General features: G+C 42.4%; 1 protein-coding gene across 1 annotated transcript in view; it reads right to left on the bottom strand.

Moving 5' to 3' along the window:
• MECP2 (methyl-CpG binding protein 2) overlaps nt 1–21,213 on the bottom strand; it is a 49,908-nt gene extending 28,695 nt beyond the window's left edge. Inside the window, exon 1 of the mRNA XM_021683318.2 lies at nt 21,096–21,213. Coding sequence (XP_021538993.1) covers nt 21,096–21,121 — 26 coding nt within the window. The 5' untranslated portion in view covers nt 21,122–21,213. The remainder of the gene's footprint in view (nt 1–21,095) is intronic.
• Nucleotides 21,214–24,030: the final 2,817 nt, after the last annotated feature.

Here is a 24,030-nt window from a genome sequence, read left to right as displayed (position 1 = left end):
CGATGCGGGGCTCGATCCCAGGACCCTGGGATCATGACCTGAGCCGAAGGCAGATGCCCAACGACTGAGCCACCCAGGTGCCCCACTTTCACGTTTTTTTAAAAGTAAACATTATGCCCAATGTGGGGCTTGAACTCATGACCCTGAGGTCAAGAGTCACGTGCTCTACCCACTGAGCCAGCCAGGCGCCCCGGCACTTTCAGTTATTAATGTTTTATTTCCATGTCTAGTCACAGTGCAAGGTATAGGGGTATGAGAACAGACTTAAAAGAACCCTTGATTTTAACTACACAAACTTTCCAGGGAATAACAAGGTTGTTCTGTTACAGCTCCCAAACTGTGGCAGCCAGAAAGCCAGGAGTTACATGGGTGCTGTGTGAAGACCACTCAGGACAAGATAAACATCTCATTAAGTCTACCATGAGAGCTCCGTTAGCTAAAATACTGTGGTCGTGCTACACAAAATAAAACTGAGTGGCCACTGTCCCTCTGCTTATAGCCTGGATTCCACTGAAAACAACTGTTCTGCGGGGACTCCTGGCTTTCCCTGGGCCCTTCTGCCCTGGTGATGGACAGGCTTCTATAGTGGGTTCAATGGTGGCCACAAAAAGGTTCATACATACCTTAATCCCTGGACCCTTGAATGTGACCTTATCTGGGAAAAGAGTCTTTGCAGATGTGGTTAAGTGAAAGATCTAAAGACGAGCTCCTCCTGGATTAGGGTGAGAAGCCAAGTGCAGATGGAAGCACCAGTTGCAGTGATGTGACCACAAGCCAAGGAACATCTAGGACTGCCAGGCAGCTGCCAGCCACTGGAAGAGGCAGGAAGGATCCTCCACTAGAGCCTCTGGAAGGAGTGGGGCCTTGTGACACCTAAATTTTGCAGCTCTGGCCTCCAGCACTGTGTGAGCTCTAATTCTTACAAGACTACTGAACCTTAACCAAGGATCCATGTGACTTCGGGATGCCTGGGTGGCTCAGTTGGTGAAGTGTCTGCCTTGGCTCAGGTCATGATTCCAGGGTCCTGGGATTGAGCCCCATATTGGGCTCCTTGATCAGTGGGGAGCCTGCTCCTCCCTCTGCCTGCCACTCCCCCTGCTTGTGCTCTCTCTCTCTGACAAATAAATAAGAAAAAGACCCTCTGCAACACCATTGCCCTCAACCCCACTCTCACTTCTCTGGTCCTCATCAAAGCATAACTTCTCAAAGAGTTGTCTATACCTGGTCTCTACTTCCTCACCTCCCACTCACTCCAATCTGGCTTCTGTCCCCATCACCTCTGATGAAGTTCACCACGTTACAGCTAGGTCCCTGCTTAAAATCCTTCATTAGACAGTAACAAACTATATACATGCATTTGCTACCTAGCCCTTCAAACCTTGAAGAAACAAACTACAGATGTATAAAGAGGAAGAAACCTCCAACAAAGATGATAGCAGGAGGGGACTTCTGAACAGATATATTTCACAAATTTCTAGATGCTAGAAGTAGGAGGAATATGTTGACTAATGGAACAGAGCAGAATGTACTACAAAGGAGATGGGAGCCCATGTGCTGGTTAGAACCCCAAAGAGGCTCTGAGAGTAGACCAGGGAACAAGCAGCGCCCCTCAAACTCGCACACACACGGATCACTTGGGGGGCTTGCAGAGCATCAGATTGTGATCCAGAAGGTTGGGGCAGAGCACTTCCAGAAAACTCCCATGTGAGGCTGATGATACTGGGGCTGGTCAGTGGAGCACCCTTTCAGTGGCAAGGTGCCACTTTCTCCCGTGGGCAAGAAACCAAGGGGTCTTTTCTATATCCAGGAAGGGCTGGAACTTTCCCTTCCTCCCAGCAAGGCTCCAGGTATGGCTGACAGCAGCCCAGGTGAAGCCCATCTCTATCTGGCCTCTGAGGGTCCATGGCATGAGGGCTGACTCCTATCTGCTTACCCTGCAAAGCCAACTCTGGTTAACCTGCCCTGCCCCCTACAGAACTCCTACTCCAAATCCCTCTTCGGGGAGAGACCCTACAGGAATGGGGGACTCCACCAGAGCAGAGGCAGTGTGCCAGCTACCCAGGCCTCTTGTTCCCAACCTGAACGGCTCTCCAGGGCTAGGGGAAGAGATCCAGCAACATGGAAGAGAGACCAATTCTGTCCCTAGAGGAAATATTCTGGGAAACATTCTAGAAGACAATATAGCTATAAAACCAGAACAGAAGTGTCCACAAACAAGAAAGAAACAGACAATAAAAGAGTTCAGAGATTAAAAATGGATTAGGTACAAATACAAAACAACAGTGTGGCATTGTTTACAATAGGAAAAGGCTGAAAAGGATCCAAATGTCCATCCATAGAGAGCTGCTCAACTAAAGCACAGTTCATCTATACAACAGAGTCTATGCAGCAGGAACAAAAAGAATGAGGAAGAGAAAACTCCATACTGCCATAAAAAAGGAGGGAATCTACAATGATAGGGAACGATCTCCAGGACAGACCAAGTGAAAACGTGAAACATATCCATCATGCTAACTTTCTATGTAAGGAAGAAGGAGAAATAAGAATACATGTCTACTGGCCTATCTTTGTAAGAGGAAACACTAGAAGGATGAGCAAAAAACTAATAAAATGATCACCTATAAGGGGACCAAGGGGGGTAGAAACAGAAATGTGACCTCTGAGTATATATTTCTTATCTAGGGTTGGCTTAAAAAATTTCAAGTCTATTATACTAGATTCAACAGACATCATCTTGCATTTCAATGTTGCTTACATGTACATAAAGTGTGGGCCTATAAGCCATTAATATGAAGAACCACTATTACAATTGTAACTTATTATTCTACGATCATAACTAAACGAGATTCAGTGAAGTAGCAATTCACCATATTAAATTAGGCTTGGGGCGCCTGGGTGGCTCAGTTGGTTAAGCGACTGCCTTCGGCTCAGGTCATGATCCTGGAGTCCCTGGATCGAGTCCCGCATCGGGCTCCCTGCTCGGCAGGGAGTCTGCTTCTCCCTCTGACCCTCCCCCCTCTCATGTGCTCTCTGTCTCTCTCATTCTCTCTGTCTCAAATAAATAAATAAAATCTTTAAAAAAAAATAAATAAAAATAAATTAGGCTTGACTTTTGAACCATTAAATACTTTACATATTCCAAAAATAGAGAAAAAAAGCAAACAATGCTGAAAACAAATAAAACTAGCTGTATATCAAATCAATAACATAACCACACAGAAAAGAACTACTCCAAGTGACTTTTCCCCAACATATTATAAAGAATAAATTCAAACACACAGGGGCGCCTGGGTGGCTCAGTTGGTTAAGTGACTGCCTTTGGCTCAGGTCATGATCCTGGAGTCCCGGGATCGAGTCCCGCATCGGGCTCCCTGCTCAGCGGGGGGTCTGCTTCTCCCTCTGACCCTCTTCCCTCTCGTGCTCTCTGTCTCTCATTCTCTCTCTCTCAAATAAATAAATAAAATCTTTAAAAAAAAAAAAATTCAAACACAGAGAACTGAGCAAACTGCACAAAGAACACCCCCACATTCTCATCACCTAGACTCTGCTGCTGTTGACATCATTCATTTATCCAGCAATCCATCTTATTTTTGGTGCATTTCAAAGTTTGCACACCAGTATACCCAAATACTTTGGGCATGCATATCATTAACTAGAGTTGAAAACTCATTATCATTTTTTTTAGGTGAAATTTACCTCTAGTGAAATGACAAATCTTTCAAGTGTATCACTTGATGAGTTCTGTCAAGTGCATGCATCTGTATAAGCCAAACCTCTTTTTTTTTTTTTTAAGATTTTATTTATTTGACAGAGAGAGACACAGCGAGAGAGGGAACACAAGCAGGGGGAGTGGGAGAGGGAGAAGCAGGCTTCCCACAGAGCAGAGAGCCCGACGCGGGGCTCGATCCCAGGACGCGGGGCTCGATCCCAGGACCCTGGGATCATGACCTGAGCCGAAGGCAGACGCTTAATGACTGAGCCACCCAGGCGCCCCGCCAAACCTCTTTTAAGATAGAAAACATCACTATGGCCACAGAAAAGTTCCCTGGTACCATTTCTCATTCAGTAATACTCAACATCCTTATCAACATTTGGTATTGTCAATTTTCAATTTTGGCCATTCTGGTGGGTGTGTAGTGGTACTTCGTTGTGGTTTTAATTTGCATTTCTCTGATGGGTAATGTTAAAGCATGTTCTCATGGTCATCATTCAGATGCCTTCCTTTGTGCAGTATCTATTAAAATCTTTTCCCCTTTTTATTATTGAACTGTGAGTACTTTATATATTCTAAATACAAGCCCTTTGTCAAATATATGATTTTCTATTTTCTCTATGACTTGTCTCAACTATTTTCTCAGTGATTTGTCTTTTCATTTTCTTAACAGTATCCTTTGAAGAGAAAAGTTTTAAATTTTAAATTTTTCTTCATGTATTCTGCAGCTTTGTAATTAGACACATACGTATTTGTGACTGTTGATGTCTTCCTGATAAACTGACCCTTTTCTCATTACGAAGTGTGTTTCTTTATCTCTGGTAATATCCTTTGTTTTGAAGTCTGCTTTTTTTTAATATTAATATTGCTACTCCAGCTTTCCTATGCTTACTGTTTGCACAGTATACCTTTTCCCATCCTTTTATTTTCAACCTAGTGGTGTCTTTATATTAAAACTGCTTCTCGGGGCGCCTGGGTGGCTCAGTTGGTTGGGCGACTGCCTTCGGCTCGGGTCATGATCCTGGAGACCCGGGATCGAGTCCCGCATCGGGCTCCCTGCTCGGCAGGGAGTCTGCTTCTCCCTCTGACCCTCCCTGCTCTCATGCTCTCTCTCTCTTCTCATTCTCTCTCTCAAATAAATAAAATCTTTAAAAAAAAAAAAAAAAAGAAAACTGCTTCTCTTACAGACAACATATAGCTGGGCTTTGATTTTTTTTTTTTTAAAGTAAGCTGCTCACCCAGCACGGAGCCCAACACAGGACTTGAACTCATGACCCTGAGATCAAGACCTGAGCTGAGATCAAGAGTCAGACGCTTTTAACCGATGAACCACCCAGACACCCCGGGCCTTGTTTTTTTAATCCAGCCCACAATCTTCGCCGTTTAACCAAAATGTCTAGTCCATTTTCATTTAACGTAATTATCTATATGAGTGCATTTAGGGCTAGTGATCGTGCTTTCGTTACGAGCATATTTTCTTTTATGTCTTTGAGCATAGTTACAATAGCTGCTTTAAAATCCTTCTCTGCTAATTCCAACACTTGGGTCATCCTGGGGTAGGTTGCCATTGATTGCCTTTTCTCTTGAACAGGGGTGGGCAAAGTATGACCAGCAGGCCCAATGTGACCCTCTGCCTATCTTTGTAAATAAAATTCTATTGGAATGCAATCATGCCTATTCATTTATGTACTGTCTATGGCTGCTTTCACACTACAACAGCAGAGCTGTATAGTTGTCACAGAGACTATATGGCCAGGAAAGCCTAAAACAATTACTACGTACAGAAAAAAAATTTGCTTATCCCTGCTCCTGAGTAAGGGTCACATTTTCCTATCTTTCCAAATGTCTAGACATTGTGAATGATACACTGTCAAACTTTGGGTTCTGTTATGTTCCAATAAAGAGTATCGATTTATTTTAGCAGGAAGTCAACTTGGTAGAATTCAAACTCCAAACTCTTCCCTATGGTGGGCAGCATCTGAAATCTCTGTTCATTTCTTTTGCCTTAGCTGAAATTTAGCCAAGTTTATAAGAAGAATTTGTGCCCCCTGCCTGTGGCTATCTGCTTTCCAGGATTTCTACTCTTGGTTTCCAGCTGCTGTGGTTGCTGTGAACTCTGTCCTGATTCTTCAACCACTGAGACTGCAGGTTAGTAGTAGTATTAATATTATAATTTTATAACTATTTTATGTATATTATTAGATAGAGCAAATAAGTATGTAAATTAAAAATCTTCGGGGCGGGGCACCTGGGTGGTTCAGTCGGTTAAGCGTCTGCCCTCAGCTCAGGTCATGATCCCAGGGTCCTGGGATCGAGCCCCACATCGGGCTCCCTGCTCAGCGGGAAGCGTTCTTCTCACTCTCCCACTCCCCCTGCTTGTGCTCCCTCTCTCGCTGTGTCTCTGTCAAATAAATAAAATCTTTTTTTTTTTAAAAAAAGAATCTTCGGGGCAACTGGGTGGCTCAGTTGGTTAAGCGTCCAGCTCTTGGTTTTGGCTCAGGTCATGATCTCAGGTTCCTGGGATTGAGCCCTGCATCGTCAGGCTCCCCGGCTCAGCAGGGAGTCTGCACCCCCTCTCCCTCTGCCCCTCCCCCATTTGTGCACTTTCTCTCTCTCTCAAATAAACAAATAAATCTTAAAAAAAAGAATCCACATTTTCAGTGTAAGAAAAAGATATAAAAGGATAAAAGTTAAAGACAAGCCCTCAAATGTTAAATTTCCACAAAAACACACCATTATATATACAAGTTTAAAATTTTTTTCGCATATTTTTTAGTTTTGTCCACTGAGAGAGCCTAGAAAGAATGTCACCCCAGTAAGAATGAACACATCTAGCACCCAAATCTTGGCTCCTAAATACCATTTTCCACTAAAAGGAATCAGAACTCTTGGAACCAGTTTTGGGGCCGGAAAAGCACACATGGAAAAAGTACACATGCTTTCCTGTGCCAGAAAGCAAAGAATCACTCAAAGACTAATTGATGAGAGTATGCCAAGAGGACACAGGTGCCAGCATGAAGGGACTCACACTGACCAAATCTGGAATACTTTGATTAAAAAAATAGTGACTGTAGCTGAATTGTAAAACATTCCATAAATAAAAATCCATGAGTCCATACTTACATGAAAGAGAAAAGAAAACACAACAGCAGATAGTTTGCCATCATCTGGGCGTGACTATTACACCAACTCCTTACTCTGGGATTTAGTAATTAATTTAGTAGTTAAAGGCAAAGATTTAGTACTTATGCTGTTTTTTTAGGAGGAAATATAGATCCTCCTTATTTGATGAGGGAAAGTTCTTTATAGAAGAATGCCAATATTAAATGTAGAAGAGATGACAGAATTAGAAAATCCATCATTTTGTAACTCCCAATGAAATAATAGACTGAGGCAAGCAAGGATCACCAATGAATGCTAAAATCATCAAATGAATAGTTGTTGGGAAACAGAATCTTTGTGTCATGCCAAAGCATCATACCACATATTACTTATCAATTACAACAGGAAAACTGTGCATCTGCATCTGCAGTCAAATGCTCTACCCCTGAGCTATACCCCCTGTGCATCTGCATCTGGAAAGATCTGGCAGTCTTCTGCTTCTTCAACCAAATGGTGAAACATAGCATCAGGAACCACAGGAAAACTATCCAGTATATGCCTCCTGATCTGATACTAATACAAAATAATCTTGCCCAAAATGGTTACCTAAACAATCCCTCAAATCTTTTTTTTTTTAAGATTTTATTTATTTATTTGACAGAGAGAGACACACAGCGAGAGAGGGAACACAAGCAGAGGGAGTGGGAGAGGGAGAAGCAGGCTTCCCGCGGAGTGGGGAGCCTGATGCAGGGCTCAATCCCAGGACCCTGGGATCATGACCTGAGCCAAAGGCAGACGCTTAACGACTGAGCCACCCAGGCGCCCCAACAAGCCCTCAAATCTAACCTCTCATTTATAATTAATTATAAGGGATAAACAGGAAGAGACACATGTAGAATGTGGGCCTTTTGTAAAACAGCTGGGCTGGTTGCTCCAAAAAGTCAATGTTGCAGGTGGACTGGAAGTGGGTAGGCTATTCTTCTTAAAAGAGAAAAAGGAAACATACTCAAATGTAAGGTATAAATGTTAATTGCTTTCTAGTTTCCCTCTTCCCAAACAGCTATAAGAATCATTTGGGAAAAATCAGAATTTAGAATGGCTGTCTGATGACAACATTAGAGAACTGTTAATGTTTTTAGATTGCTCAGGGCACTGTGTTATATTGGAAAATGTCCTTATTTTTAGGATATGTATGCTGAAGTACTTAAGGATGAAATGTCATGATGTCTGCGAATTCCTTTCAAATGGTCAGCAAAAAGATATAAAAATGCACATCCCTAAATAGACCAAGCAAATATGTCAAAATGTTAACAACTGTTGAATCTAGGCAGTGGGCACACAGGCTTCACAGTAAGTAGAGAAAAAGATTTGGCTGAAATAAAGAATTTAACAGAAGGGATGGAAATAAAGTCTAGGAGATCTTCCAAAATTCAGAGCGAAAGAAAACAAAAGGAAAATATGAGAAGATTGAAACAGAGGACCAATATAAGAAGTCCAAAATTAAGTTGAAAGGAATCTCCATAAAAAAGAGAAAATGGAAAAATGAAACATATTTTTAAAAAAAGAGTTGACAACAGACAAAAGTATTCTGACTGAATGACCCCAGTATAATGAATGAAAAAGACACAACTCCAGACACATTCTCATGAAATTTCAAGACACCAAAGAAAAAGAAAAAAAATCCTAAAAATTTTCCAGGGAAGGAGAGAGAAAAGAAGTCCACCTACAAAAGAACCACAACAGATTGACATCAGATGTTTCTTCCATTAGTGAGTTTGCATGCTAGAAGACACTGGAAGCAGGGCCCTCAAAGTTAGGAGAAAAAATGATTTTCAACTTGGAATCTTATGCTCAGTCAATAGAATAGAAGAACAGAAGAAAAGCATTTCACACATGCAATGACTCAGAAGACTGTCTGTTACAATGCTTTTGGCTGCAAGTAACAGAAAAGCCAACTGAAACTGGCTTACACAATAAGAAAATATATTGTTTCATATAACTGGAAGCCCAGAGCTGGGGCAGGCCCCAGATTCCTCCTGTCCCTCTGCTCCCCCATCCTTGGTGAGGAAGTGCTGTTACTTCCTACTAAGTGAGGCACAGTACCTCAATCTGAAGTTACACCAAAGCTGCTAACAGCATCTTCCCGATTTACATCCAGTGAGGGAAATACAGTCTACCCTGAATGTACCATCAAAGCCCTTCCTGGGGTGCCTCGGTGGCTCAGTTGGTTAAGCGACTGCCTTCGGCTCAGGTCATGATCCTGGAGTCCCGGGATCAAGTCCTGCATCGGGCTCCCTGCTCAGCAGGGGGTCTGCTTCTCCCTCTGACCCTCATGATCTCTCTCTCAAATAAAAATCTTAAAAAAAAAAGCCCCTCCCTTCATTCTGAGTGGACCAACTGAGACCATAGGTCCAACCTTGATCAATAACAGTTGCTAAGGGAATGCAATGTGTGGAATGACTTAAGGATCCTTGCTGGTGGTGGGAGTAAGGTAGAAAGGTGGATTATACCAGGGTTCTGTTGGGAATGGGTAAAGAGGGAATGGACATGAGTAAGCAACAAGAGTGTCCACTACAGTTTACACACCCTACCACGGTAAGTTATTTAAAGATGTATTCCAGAAAACAAGGAGTAAGCCATGTAAAAGACATGGCTTTTGGGAAACAGTGGCTCCAACCCAAGAGCTCAGGGAAAGGAAGATCCAGGTGGCAGCTGTGTACAACCTTAGAGAGCAAGTACTTGTCCAGATTGCAGGAGGGGAACAGAGAGCTCTGAGTGGCATCTGTGAGAGGGGAAGGGGAGTTGATGACACAGAACTGCAAGAAAGAAACAGCATGGCTGAAAAGATTTTACAACAAGATCAGGGAATACTATTAAAGAGCAAAAGGCAATCAGAAACAGTGGGAAGATCTGTACAAGAAAACCAAGGTCCAAATATGAAGCAGGTTAAACTGTGGCAAGGATTTTAAGCAGGTGATGGAGTCTAAGAAAAGAGGATCCAATTTACCTTGCTTGGTCATTCTCCTTTGAGTGGTCTAGCAACTGTGGCTCCAGACCTATAAAGAAGGAAATGTAATCCTAGCATTTGTGACTTGGCCTCAGGGTAAACAATATTTACATATGTGTAACAGTATCAATGATGTTGACAGGTTTTCAACTTTAGAATTAACTTATGACCACTTGGATGTGGTTGCAGGGCAGAACACAAATGTTGAGAATAGTAAGAACTGATATGGTCAAGTGTAGCTTTTAGGAGGTAAAAGTGGGGAAAAGGTGGGAGGAAAAGCAGGGAAGTGCCATGTGGACTAAAGTTGATGGAACAGGAACCACTGAAGTTACAGAGAAAATGTGAATATGAGTCTCAACATGGGAGGTGATGTATGCTAAGTCATCCTCTTTCATTTCAGGGAGTTAACATAAGTCCCCAAAGTTGGTAAATGAAGAAAGATGTATAAGCATATGATTTAATTTTGAAGGTAACCATCAAAGAAACTGAAAGTAGAAACAGTTAAAAGCTGTCATATCTGGGTTGTGGAACAGGAAGAGGAAGGGGTAGGCTGCTGTTGTCACCATAACCTGTTTTGAGACAAGTTATATTGTTATCGAGTGGCTGTAATATTTTGATAAAAACTCAAACCCCAAACACCCTAACCCTTCAATAGTTTCCTACTGCCTCTGACATTAATATAAAAAATCCTGCACTAGGGCACTTGGGTAGCTAAGTTGGTTAAAGCACCTGACTCTTGATTTCCACTCAGGTCATGATCTCAGGGCTGTTGAGATCCAGCCCCGAGCTGGGCTCTGTGCTCAGCGCGGTGTGCTTGAGATTCTCTCCATCCCTCTGCCCCTCCCCCTGCACAAGCACACTCACTCGCTCTAAAATAAATAAAATCTTAAAAAAAAATCCTGCACCTAGCCCATCAACCTGTCTCCCTGAATCACTGCCACCCACGCCCAATTCTGCTCCAGCCACACAGGGCTTCCTTAAGTGCCTCAGACAGCTAAGCTCCTCCCAGACTCAGGGCCTCCACACATGCTCTTCTCCGTTAGGAAAGCCCTCCTCCACTCTGCATCTTGCCCACTTCTGTTCACCCCTCAATTCTCCGCTTCAATACTGCCTCCTTAGCACAGGTTTCCTTATCCCTCCCAAGTTGGACTGTTTCCCTATTACTCATGATCATGGTGAATACCCCTCTCCCCACCCCCATCCCCCGCGTCCTTCAGAGCACTTAACCTGCTGTAATTACATAATTACTTGTCAATTATTTAAAGTCTGTCTCTCCCGCCAAACTTAAGTTCCATGAGGAAAGGTACCAATTTGTCTCAGTCATCCTACAGCCTGCCTGCTACAGTGCCTGAGGGACTGTAGACACCTAACTCCATCATGGAATGAATGGTTGGATGACAGCCTGATGAACTGCAGATCTTTCAGCACGGAGCAGCAAAGAATTCTGTACTTAAACTGAACTGTATTGGCCAGATGAAAAGTTACTAAATGTGGAACAATACCATCATTTAGAATTGAGTGTCACTATAACAAATAGTCCTATGAAATCAAGAGATGCAGGCACAGAGTGGAATCATCAGCACACAGCCATACCTGCCATTCGGTGCAATGAAAACACATAATCAATGGATATGCCCCTAATTAAATCGAGGCACAGACCTCAATGAAATGTCATGTACTCATCAAAAACGATGGTGTAAAGGGGTGACTGGATGGCTCAGTCGGTTGAGCGTTGACTCTTGATTTTGGCTCAGGTCATGATCTCAGGATCATGAGATCAAGCCCCGTGTCAGGCTCCACGCTGGACATGGAGCCTGCTTAATATTCTCTCTCTCGGGGTGCCTGGTGGCTCAGTCGATTAAGTGTCTGACTTTGGCTCAGGTCATGACCTCAGGGTTCTGGGATCAAGGCCCGTGTCAGGCTCCCCACTCAGTGGGGAGTCTGCTTCTCCCTTTCACTCTGCCCCTCCCCCTGCTTGTGCTTGCTCTTTCTCTCAAATACGTTTTTTAAAAATCTTAAAAAAATATTCTCTCCCCCCACTCACCCACACGCACTCTCTCTCAAAAAAAAATATATGATGGTGTAAAGACATTAGCCAGATGTTATCTATCTGTAGGTGCCATGTTTATAGGCAATTCTTACTTTTCCTCTTTATTTTCTAAAAATTTTTTCCATTTAACAGATTATTATTTTTATAATTAGAAAATGCAGTTAAGGGACGCCTGGGTGGCTCAGTCAGTTAAGCACCAACTCTTGATTTTGGCTCAGGTCATGATCTCAGGGTCCTGGGATTGAGCCCTGCATCGGGCTCTGCACTCAGCAGGTAGTCGTCTACTTCAGGATTCTCTCTCTCCCTCTGTGCCTCCCCCTGCTCTCTCTCTCTCTCCAATAAATAAATGAATCTTTAAAAAAAAAAAGATTTTATTTATTTATCTGAGAGAGAGAGAATGAGAGAGAGCACATGAGAGGGGGAAGGGTCAGAGGAAGAAGCAGACTCCCCGCCAAGCAGGGAGCCCGATGCGGGACTCGATCCAGGGACTCCAGGATCATGACCTGAGCCGAAGGCAGTCGCTCAACCAACTGAGCCACCCAGGTGCCCAACAAAGGTGACTTTGACACTATTATTTACCAAGCAATTTATGTGGTATTAAAAGTATTCTTGGGGTGTCTGGCGGGCTCAGTTGGTGGAACATGTGACTCTTGGATCTCGGGGTTGTGGATTTGAGCCCCACATTGGGTGTAGAGATTACTTAAAAATAAAAAAATCTTAAAAAGAAGTATACTTAAACAGCTTTAGTTGCATTACACTTTGCACGGATTCTCCAGAACACTAAATGGGTTAATAAAAATATTTGATAGAATAATTTGAAGTAAGCTTTAAATGTCATTTTTTCTCCATTTATTGCACTTGTGCTCTAGGGCTTTCTTTAGGCTCTTTCCCCACATACTGACTACTCAAGTGCTGACTGCTCCGATGTTTGTAGTTGCATGGTATAATGTACACAGGTGTTCTTAACCTTTTTCTGCCATGGACCCTTTGGGCTCTCCGGAACCCTCCCCTCAGAAGAATGTTTTGAAATGCATAAAATTAAATGCATAGAAATTGACTAACAACATACGTCTACATGGGTGCAGAGTAGTATGTGCTTCTTTAGGAAACCATTGGATAATTAGGTCTAATAACTACCCTAGGTTTGAAGCATGACGAGAAAAAATGATGTTTCCAAAATATCTGTAACTGTAATGTGATAAAGTATCTTTCATCTCTATTGGTGACAAAGTCATAGGTACTCCTAATACTACCACAGTCTGTGGCCCACATTTGTCACTGAAGGAAAACTGAATTTTCAGTGAGAGGTTAGTGAAAATCAAGATGAAGTATTTGTCCCATCCAAGGTCATGGAACCCATGGATTTTCAACCATGAGTCAGAACCCTTGGTCTAGGAAGATACAGACCAAATAGCAACAGCCGTTTTCTCCACGTGGTGGAATTCCCAGAGTGATTTTCATATGCATTTTCTGAATTTTCTGCAATGATGCTTTACTTGTGTAATTTAAAAATAAACAGCTTAATACTACATTTTTGTTTGTCTTGAACAACCTGGAAGAGTAGCTAAGAAATTTTAGACAGTTGCTTATAAGCTACATTTTTTATAGGGTAACCACTTAAAAAAGACTTTCAACTTTCCCTAACTCCTTAAGTATTATGACGACTTTAATCATTCCTATGTTCTTACACGCCTAGAAAAAAATTCACTAGAATTATTTATTCTGGAGTTAAGCGGAACAGAAAGACAAACTGTCACAACTGCAGACGTTTGTCTGTTTTTTTTTGCCAAGTGTAATTCCACAAACAGCTGAAAATATTAGAGCAAATTAGTACTTAATATGGACTGATACCTTCTGCTATTTACAAAAACACACAAAAATTCATATTTTAAAATAGATTATTAAATATGTATAGACAAATTTAAAATATAACTTATCAAAGTAATGTCAAAACTTACGTACCACTAGAAGTCCCAGAAAAACCAAAATACTTTAATATTTTAAAAAATAATCCACATGTAGAAAGTCAGCTCATGCTTAAAAGTGCTCAAGCTTGTGTTTTAGCAATGTGGAATGTTGCAAAGAAGATGGGAACAAAGGGAAATGTGCATATCTCAGAAGCCTTCTTTGCTTTCTTTCAAATCTAAAAATAAAACCTTTGGACTGCCCTATTAATAAATCTAGAAAATGGATGCCTTTTTTTGTAGAAAGCTTTCACAAACAAAGAAATAAAAATATCTTCTTGGTTAATAGGACCAAAGGATGTAAACATAAACCAGATGTCAATCCCCGTTTCTCTAAATTCCATTCTCCCTCTGGGCTCTGGTGGGGCTTCTGTTGTAAAGATGTTTCTACAGCACAAGGAGACATGTTGAATGAAGGTCTATACAGAGCAACACGGACCAAGCTCAAAAGCCAAATACTGAGCAAAAAGAATGAGTTGCAGAATGTTACACAGAGTAGGAAATCCTCCTGCGTATTTGTAAAAACAGTTTTGAATGTTATATATTATTATGTGTAACAGAGCATAAAGCTTGCATGGAGAGTATCCCCTTTGGGGGACAGGCTACCTCAGGGAGGCAGGGCAAGCAAGTGCAACCACGGCCAGGGATTTCACTGGACCCGTCACACTGGAATTCCACAGGAGGAGGATGATGTGAATAGGGCAAAATGCTAACATTTCTTTTTTTCTTTCTTTTTTTTTTTTAATTTATTTGAGAGAGAGAGAGAATGAGACAGACAGCACGAGAGGGAAGAGGGCAGAGGGAGAAGCAGACCCCCTGCTGAGCAGAGAGCCCGATGCGGGACTCGATCCCGGGACTCCAGGATCATGACCTGAGCCGAAGGCAGTCGCTTAACCAACTGAGCCACCCAGGCGCCCAAAATGCTAACATTTCTGAAGTCTGAGTAGAAAGCACCTGAGTAGCTAACACGTGAGCAGAGTGGAGAGGGTAGGGAGGAAGAGGGCCAGGAGGACTGCGGGAAGGCAAGACCTCAAAGGCAGAAGGGTCAGAATGGCCTAAGGGAGGGCAGAGAAGTAGGCATGCAGAGATGAGGCAAAGAGGGCTCTGATCCAACCTCCTGGGCCCAGGCTTGTGGGGATTACAGTGGTGCCATCCATGGTGGCTCATCAGGGTGGACCTGGTCCTTGACAAAAGAGAGTGAGCTTGCTTATGCACTGCTTCCTTCACCATGAAAATCTTGGTAAAAATAAATAAATAAAAATCAGAAGAACTAAGCAGTGAGTTTGGCACCAGAGTTGACTCTCACACCACCCAAGCTCCTGCCTTCCTCTCAGTATTGAGTATCAGAGAATGAAGTGTGTTGGAGAAGGGGAAGCCCTCTCCTTATGGGTCTCCTGGGGCAGAAGTGGAGGGAAGGAAGGTTCCATAAAGAGACCTGAAATGGGAGCCCTGGGGACCTGATGGGTAGGTGGGAAGTCAGCTTAGGGCAGATGGCCTTCAGAGCAGTGTGGGATAGAAAAGGGACAAGATGAACGGCCAGAGCTCCTCACATTGCCTTCTGGGGCTCAGGAACATCTCAGAATGTGATGCAACTTAGAAGGAAAGCGGAGCCTATGTGGCACAGCTGGTGTGGTGTGTCTGATTTCCTTCCAGCACACTCTGCAAACAAAAATGCTCCTTGCCCTCAGGCCTGGCTTGCTGCACCTGTCTCATCTCTGAGACCCAGCCCACCAGTTCTCTCTTGTCTGAGCCTCTGAACATGCTGGTCTCTCCCCCACTCATACCTTCTCCTGGACTAGCTAATGTTGCCTTACCGTTCAGGTTTTGGAGGTCACTTTTCAAAGAAGTCTCTTCCCTGACCTCACTTCCAAGTCTAGGTGGGACCCCTCTAACATTTATGTGCTCCCTTAGTGGTCAGTATTCTTCCATCATAGCATTCAGCCCCCTGTAAAGAAACAGTCTGTTTGCCTATCTGTATCTTCCTTTAGATCAGAAGATAGCTGAGGGTAATCCATAGCATCTAGTACAGTGAATGACATAATATATGCTAAATTGGTATAGGGTAAAGTAATCAAGTATTGCTCTATAAAGAGTACAAGAATCAAAGAGAAATGAAGCAAGAGCAATCTGGTCCTGAATACTTCCAGGACATAACTTACGCATATTACAATACAAATAAGACAGAAGGTCCAGCAGCTTCAGGATACTTCAACTCTGAGTACTAAGGAGCCACTGCAACTTAGTACCAAAATAAAAATGCTCCATTTTCTTCCAAATTCACAAATGAGAATTGGCTGAAGTTCCCCTTGTCAAATAAAGCATCGTGCCTCATAGGCTCTGCTCACATGAGGTCACATCTGATGAAAGGGAAGCTTGTGAAGTTTTGCTTTCTAGTGCTAACTGCTAAAAATTATTTCTTCCTAGCCTAACTAACAGCTCTCTAGTCTCTACAAATAGCACCGCAGCCATAAATTTGTGTGCTCATCTACTCAAATGTAGTCTTTTCTTTAAAACTATGCAATTAACAGGACACCCTGATTTAGCACTATCTCTTCAAGTTTAAAATGCATATACCCGGGGCGCCTGGGTGGCTCAGTTGGTTGAGCGGCTGCCTTCAGCTCAGGTCATGATCCCAGGGTCCTGGGACTGAGCCCCGCATCGGGCTCCCTGCTCAGCGGGAAGCCTGCTTCTCCCTCTCCCTCTGCGTGCCTCTCTGCCTACTTGTGCTCTCTCTCTGTCAAATAAATAAAATCTTTAAAAATAAATAAATAAATAAATAAAGTAAAATGCATATACTCTTTGACCCAGCAAGTCCCACATCTAGGAATTTCTTCTACAACCCTTAAAAAGAATGGTATGGGGGCGCCTGGGTGGCTCAGATGGTTAAGCATCTGCCTTCGGCTCAGGTCATGATCCTGGAGTCCCGGGATCGAGTCCCGCATCGGGTTCCCTGCTCAGTGCAGAGCCTGCTTCTCCCTCTCCCTCTGCCACTCCCTCTGCTTGTGCTCTTCTGTCTATCTCTCTGTCAAATAAATAAATAAAATCTTTAAAAAAAAAAAAAAAAAAGAATGGTATGGCTCTATAGAAACTGATATCAATCTCCAAGATACATTAACTGAAAACACACACTCACCCTAGTTTGTGTGTACATGCCCACAAAATACATAAACACAATTATGAAATAGATAGTAACATGTGGTATCTAGAATAGTCAATTTCATAGAAACAGAAAGAGAGGGTAGTTACCAGGTGGGGGAGGGGGAATAGGGAGTTAGGGTTTAATGGGAGATGGTTTCAGTTCTGCAAGATGAAAAGGATTCTGGAGACATATAATGGGGACGGTTGCACAAGAATGTACTTACTGTCACAGAAGTGTACATTTAAAAATGGCTAAAATGCTAAATTTTATGTTATGTATATTTTACCACATTTAAAAATTACACCCAGGCGCGCGCGCGCACACACACACACACACACACACACACACACACACACAGTTAATAAGAAACTGATAATGATGGCTGCCTCCAGGGAGAAAAATGGGTATTTGGGGACAGGGTGGCAAGGAGCTCTTTAACCATATAACCTCCTACACAACCTTTTTCATTCTGTACTATATACCCATTTTTAAAAATTCATTAAAAAACCCCAGCCTTATACAAGAAGCTTTTTCCTTAATCATAAGTCATTTATACCCTTTCTCTAAGTAAAAAATACTTTTTCAATCCAAATCAGGATTCCACTTCAGTTTTAAGGTTATTTATTAGATTTAAATGATGCAAATTGCAAAAAATTACTTTTTACCTAAGAATATATTCACCAAAAGCCTGCCTTTATTTTTATGAACTATTATAGAAATGCTTCAAAATCATCACAGAAGAAAATTACCATTTTTATCAGTACACAACTTTTATTCCATCACAACCGAGCTAGCTGAATATAGAACTGTTTCAACAGCAAAAAGCCCTCATCATAATTCAAGACAAAAATCAGCCTGCAATTACATGAGTTAGGAAACAAATGATGCTTATGTTGCAGTCTACCCTAAGCTCTCACTTCTGTGTCAGAATCTAAAACACACACACACACACACGCGCGCGCACGCACACCCTCCGATTCCTCCTAGTTTATCCAAAACCTACTTTGTGAAGATCCACTATTTTCTTGAGTCTTCTGGAATGAGCACCGTAGCCGTTGCCACTGTTACTGCAACCTCTGTGGCCCTGCCCCGAGTCAAGGAGGAAGCAGCCCTTGCGGGGCCCCACACTGCCCCTGCCTCGAATCAGGGCTCAAGTACTTGTTGGGTGAATGAATAAATGATTATATGCTGACCAGCTTGCCATCAAGTCTCACAAAGAAAGACTTCAGAAAGAAAAAAGTAGGAGATGCTTTGCTTACTTGAAGTCAACATATAGTAAAGGTGAAGACCAGATGACTGAATCACCAAATGGCTATGACACGACTGGCTAAGTGGGGAACGCATCCCTACCCAAATTTCAATACAAAAACAAGCATTTTTATAACCATACGAAAAACACAGGACAACTTACCTATAAGATTCTTTTGTATAGATCAATATAGTACATCAAGTTTTTTTAAGAAGAAAAATATATAGATGAATACTGACACGTCCTTAAGGTAGGAAAGGACTTTCTAAGTATAAAAGCAAAAGAAAAAAATCCTAACAGAAATTTTATACATCAGGGGCGCCTGGGTGGCTCAGCCGGTTAAGCATCTGCCTTCGGCTCAGGTCATGATCCCAGGGTCCTGGGATCGAGTCCCGCATCAGGCTCCCTGCTAAGTGGGGAGTCTGCTACTCCCTCTGCCCCTCCCCCTGCTTGTACTCTCTGTTTCTCTCTCTCTCGCAAAAATAAATAAAATCTTCAAAAAAAAAATTTTATACGTCAAAAAAGACAAGCAGAATCAAAAGATATACAACAAGGTAGGAAAAATATTTGCATGATGACAAAGAGTATCCTTAATACAAGTTCTTACAAATCAACTTAAAAACAAATATCCTGATGGAAGAACAAATGCAGAACACCAACAGGCAAGCAATTCACAAAGACCAAATGCAACTGGCTGATGATTACTGAGGTTCAGCCTCAGTAATAACCCAAGGAGCACAAATTTAAAAGATGGGCATCCAATTCTGGGAGGGTCTGGGAAGTGCACAAATTTAAAAGATGGGCATCCAATTCTGGGAGGGTCTGGGAAGTGGCACTTTCTCAGACTGTCATGGGAACTGAGACAGCCATTTTGGAAGGCGATGTGGTGGTACCCATCAGCAATTCCAAGTCTAGGCAGCTGTTCTTCAAAAAGACTGGCACATGAGGAAGTTCAATCCAGTACCATCTTTAATAGCGAACAACTGGGAAAGCCAATAGGGGGACAATGCATGACAGTTTAAGTCAGCACCAGATCACACTGCCATTTAACAGAAATGAGGCAGAGAGAAACATATCACAAGGACAGATGCAGAATATGTATAATATCATCCTCATTTTGTTAAAAACACAAAATGTGCATATTTGTATAGCCTGAGAAGATTCAGAAGGATCTACATTAATAGTGGTTACTCTGGGTAGTGAGCATGGAGAGTAACGGGGAGTTTTCATCTTTTTACGTGGTATACTTTAAAATGGTTTGTTTTCTATAAAAGCATGCATTATTTTTATAATTTCTTAAAAAAGGAAAAGAAGAAAAATAATAAGATATCAAACACTTATCTAGTAAAGACAGGTTCTGTCCTTGGAGAATTCCCTGCAAAGTTTCTTGAAGCTCAAATGGCTGTCTTTTCCACTCATAAGTAATAGACTTTTTAAAAAATATCTCTTCCTTTCTACATTTCTTAGAAGAAACTATATAGAGTGACCACTACCTGTTTTATAAAATCCATTCATAATCTGAGAAAAAGACTATTAAAAACATAAACCACCCCCAGGCCTAACATCTACCAGAAGAAACCCATTCACTGCCCATATTACATTTAGTCCACACAGTTTCTGAGACAATGCACAAAGCATCAGCCACACAACTCCCACCAGCATAAATACGTGGTGTACAAAGAACGTCCTGTCAGCAGGGCCCAGAGTACACCCCACAGCAATAAAGGAGAAATGACAATTTGAGTCACAGGATCAGGACTGGAACCAAATTTGGGACTTGGAGGCAGTGCAATGCTCTTCACTTCCTTCCACACCTTCTATTCTCCTTTACCCAAACCCTGCCCCTTCCACAGTCCCCTACTAGGCTATGTTATGGATGTCCACAAAGCTTCAGACTGAGGTGTCAGAAACCAGCAGAGAGACACAACAAAGTGCTACCTGGGGGTCTCAGCTGCAATCACAATGGCAGCATATGTATAAACTCACATTTTTTCTCAGGAAAAGGAATGGAAAAATTCAATTAGTACGTTCTGCCTTACCACATGGAACGTTTGAAATCCAGGTGTCAAAACATCAAATGTGGAGTGACCACTGATTTTAAAAAAGCTTGAGATATTGAGCCTGACAGTTGAGAAATTAAGGAACCACTCATTTTTACAAAATTAAAGTCCACACAATGGCACCAAAGTAGCCAAAAGTGTGGCTTATAGAGCACCTGAGTGTCAGACCTCATATGGCTTGGATCCTCAGCTTTTCAAAAGGCATTCATTCTGCTCTAGAGTCTCAAGAGCCAGACCTGTGTCTGGGTGCTCTTTAGTTCCGGGGAAGGAGAGTAGCAAGCACAGCCATTAGCCACGGGCTCTGCTGTTCTGTGACAGCTTTCAGGAAGCCATCCTTCTAGGGGACCACACACCAGTTCCCGTATCTGAAAATGTTTTACCACTGCTCACTAACATTGACCAGGAAGTCATTTACCCAAAACCAAAGCAAACAAAGCACCATGCTGAAGACCGCTAGGCAACAGCAGCAGTGGCAGGTGAAGAGCTCAGTCAAAGCGCTCTCAACTCAGCTGACCTGCTTCAAGGTGAACTGAAGTTGCAGATCACCAGTTCCGGCTCTAATCTGACTCCCGCCCCCAGATCACGCTGTGGCTACCAAGTAACCCTACCCAAACTGACCTTTCAGGGCTCAGGGAAGTGACTTTTTTTTATTATATGGCACAGTTTGGCACAGTTATATCTTTAGTCTTTGGGGTACTTTTATACTGTCCAAGAGTAGTACATCTTGTTTTTTTTTCCTTTTTTTTTTTTTTTAAAAACAGATGGCCAAACCAGGACATATACTAAAAAAAAAAAAAAGGAAGGTTACTTACCTGAGCCCTAACATTCCAGCTACCATGGAATCCTGTTGGAGCTGGTCTACAGAAGCAAGATGTATTCTGGGGAGTCACATGTCACATCAAAGCAGGAACTGGTGAGTCTGTATTTTTATGGAGCCTAAAACAAAGAAAATCGTAAGTTGAAAGCCCCCATTGTGCTGCACGACCTTTTTCCCAGGGCTATTTGGGACATTTTGAAGATAAACATATAGACAAAGTACTATGCTATTTCCCAGCTTACCTACTAGAAACAAGGATAAACTGCAAATTACTAGCACATAACACACAGTACTAAAATAAAGATTCATGTGTGTTAGAATCGACACTATCACAAGTCTTGTCACCTCTGAGGGACACTTTGGCACTATAAAGCATACCATTAGTGGTGATCCCTGGTAAGTATTCCTTGCACTATGTCATACAGAAGTACTCAGGGAGAGGGGCGCCTGGGTGGCTCAGTCGGTTAAGCGACTTCCTTCGGCTCAGGTCATGATCCTGGAGTCCCGGGATCGAGTCCCGCATCGGGCTCCTTGCTCGGCAGGGAGTCTGCTTCTCCCTCTGACCCTCCTCCCTCTCATGCTCTCTATATCTCATTCTCTCTGTCTCAAATAAATAAACAAAATCTTAAAAAAAAAAAAAAAAAGAAGTACTCAGGGAGAGAAAACATGTTCAAGAGAACATGCAACATCAAAATGTCATCCCAAAAAGAACACGTGAAATCCAGAGGCAAAGTTGGCCTTCTTTTTCAAGCAGCTGAATTTGAAATGAGCTGTTGTAACATCACTTAAAGGAGCTTTAACCCTGAGAGAGAGGGGGAAAAAAAAGCAGCACCAACAGAAACCAAAAGCCCTGGGAGATCCAAAGCCCTCCTCCAATATATGCAAGTCTGTTTCAGAGCAATCACTTTTAAGCCTCTCAGATCAGTTAAATCACAATGTTCAACAAACTAAGTTATTAGTTTGATAGTTTCTCTTCTGCTTTTGAATACATTCAAAAGAAGACTTTTGTCATTACATTTTTCATCAAGATAACATCATTTCCTTGTTAAAACCTAAACTGCCCCATATTAGCTAATCTCTGGTTAGCTTGCTGGCCCAAGAGCAGCACTTTCACCTTTAGACTAAAAAAACCTAGAATATACAACTTAGAGACTATTCACACAATTACTCATGTAATTAAACCCAGAGGAAGGGCAACACCAACCAAGTCTTTTACAGCTGGTCTGTAACTACCAGGATGGTACCTAGAATTATCTATTGAGGTGCAGTGAGGCCTTACAATTCCCTGAAACAGTCAAGTCATAGAATGCTTTGAAATCCAGAAGTCAAGGTAACAGTACTACTGTTAGCTATATAATAAAAATCATGCCCAGTATCCTGGCTGGGAGGCCCTGGCAAAGCTACAACTTCTCACAGCTACGGTTTGTTTTTTTACTTGTAAACTGAGGGAGCTGGACTAAGGGTTCCTTCCAGCTCTGAAATTTTAAGATCTTTGATTAACTCAAGATTTCACAGAAAAAAGAGCAAGCAAATGAAAGCAGTTAAGTGAAAACCCAATAAAACAGTAATGTGCAGCTCCATATATATGATGCCCCCAGCTCCTAGGCAAGGAAGACAAGTAAACCCTTCCTAAGGCTTGCTCCGGAGAGTTCAGACATCTGCAGGAACTGCTAAACAGCCATGGTGAGGACACCTTCATATGCCAGCAGACCCAACGTAAGTATGCCCTGAAGAAGTTATAAAGGTCAAGGCTTTATTCTTGAGTAGAATGGCCACACACACGCCCTCTGATTTGGGAATGGGGATGCCCTGCCTGCCACCAAATTCCCACTCCCACTCAGTTCCCCCAACACCATACCTACCATCAAAAATGGCAGAACCAAGTATTTAAGTAATAGCATGCAAATCAAGATTTCAATAAGAAAAGGTTCCTTGCAAGAGAAAGGCAGAAGAGAACAGATAAAGGCAGAAGAGCATAACTTTGTGTAACTGAGCCCAAGGAAGAAGAACCCATTCACATCTGTCCTACTGGAAACGAGATAAAGGCATAGTAGTCACAGTGGTGACAACAGCAATCTGACTGGAAAAGCCTGGTACAGAAGAATTGAGGACAAGGTCCTTCCGTTGAAGCAGAAATAATGCTCTACCCAAGAAAAAAGATTGTGTCTGCCAGCCACATGAGGCTGGTCTGCATGCATGTCACCACAGCAGAGGGTGGTGAAAACATGCAGGTGTCCTGCTGCACTCCCTGGAACTCGCCACCAGTCTAGGACTGTGTTTCCCCCACCCCATGCCCTTAAAAAACTACAGTTGATCCTTGAACAACACAGGTTTGAACTGTTCGGGTCCACTTATATGCTGATTTTTTTCAGTATAGTACTGTAAATGTATTTTCTCTTCCTTATGATTTTCTTAATAACACCTTTATTGTGTTTAAGAATACAGTATATACTACACATAACATACAAAATATACATTAATCGACTGTTTAAGTTAGTAATAAGGCTTCTGGTCAACACTAGGCTATTAGTAGTTAAATTCTGGGGGGGAGTCAAAAGTTATACGTGGATTTTCAACTGCACGGGGGTGAGAGGTCGCGGCCCCCAATCCCTGCATCGTTCAAAGGTCAACTATAGTTACTACAAATGTCAAACATTTTCTGGGATTCTCTCCTCCTCGTAGATAACTCAGGCAGCCTGGCGACAAACTGCCCTTAGCCAATTAAAAGATTTCCACTGATATTCACCTTTATAAACGATCAGGACACATCATTTATCATGCAAACAGTCCCAGGCAGGTACATTAGTGGTGGAAACTGGACTGGAGTAAGGAACTAACAATTTTGCTTCTGCTCTTCTCTATTTCAGGTTAAAGAAGCAAGCTTCTCATTCAATGCCCACATAGGGGACGGAGAATTCGGGTGGGGGCAA

Source organism: Neomonachus schauinslandi, chromosome X (assembly GCF_002201575.2).
Source record: "Neomonachus schauinslandi chromosome X, ASM220157v2, whole genome shotgun sequence".
NCBI classification, from domain to species: domain Eukaryota; kingdom Metazoa; phylum Chordata; class Mammalia; order Carnivora; family Phocidae; genus Neomonachus; species Neomonachus schauinslandi.
Note: the sequence above shows the minus strand (reverse complement) of the source record. Positions and strands in the feature narration are given on the sequence as shown.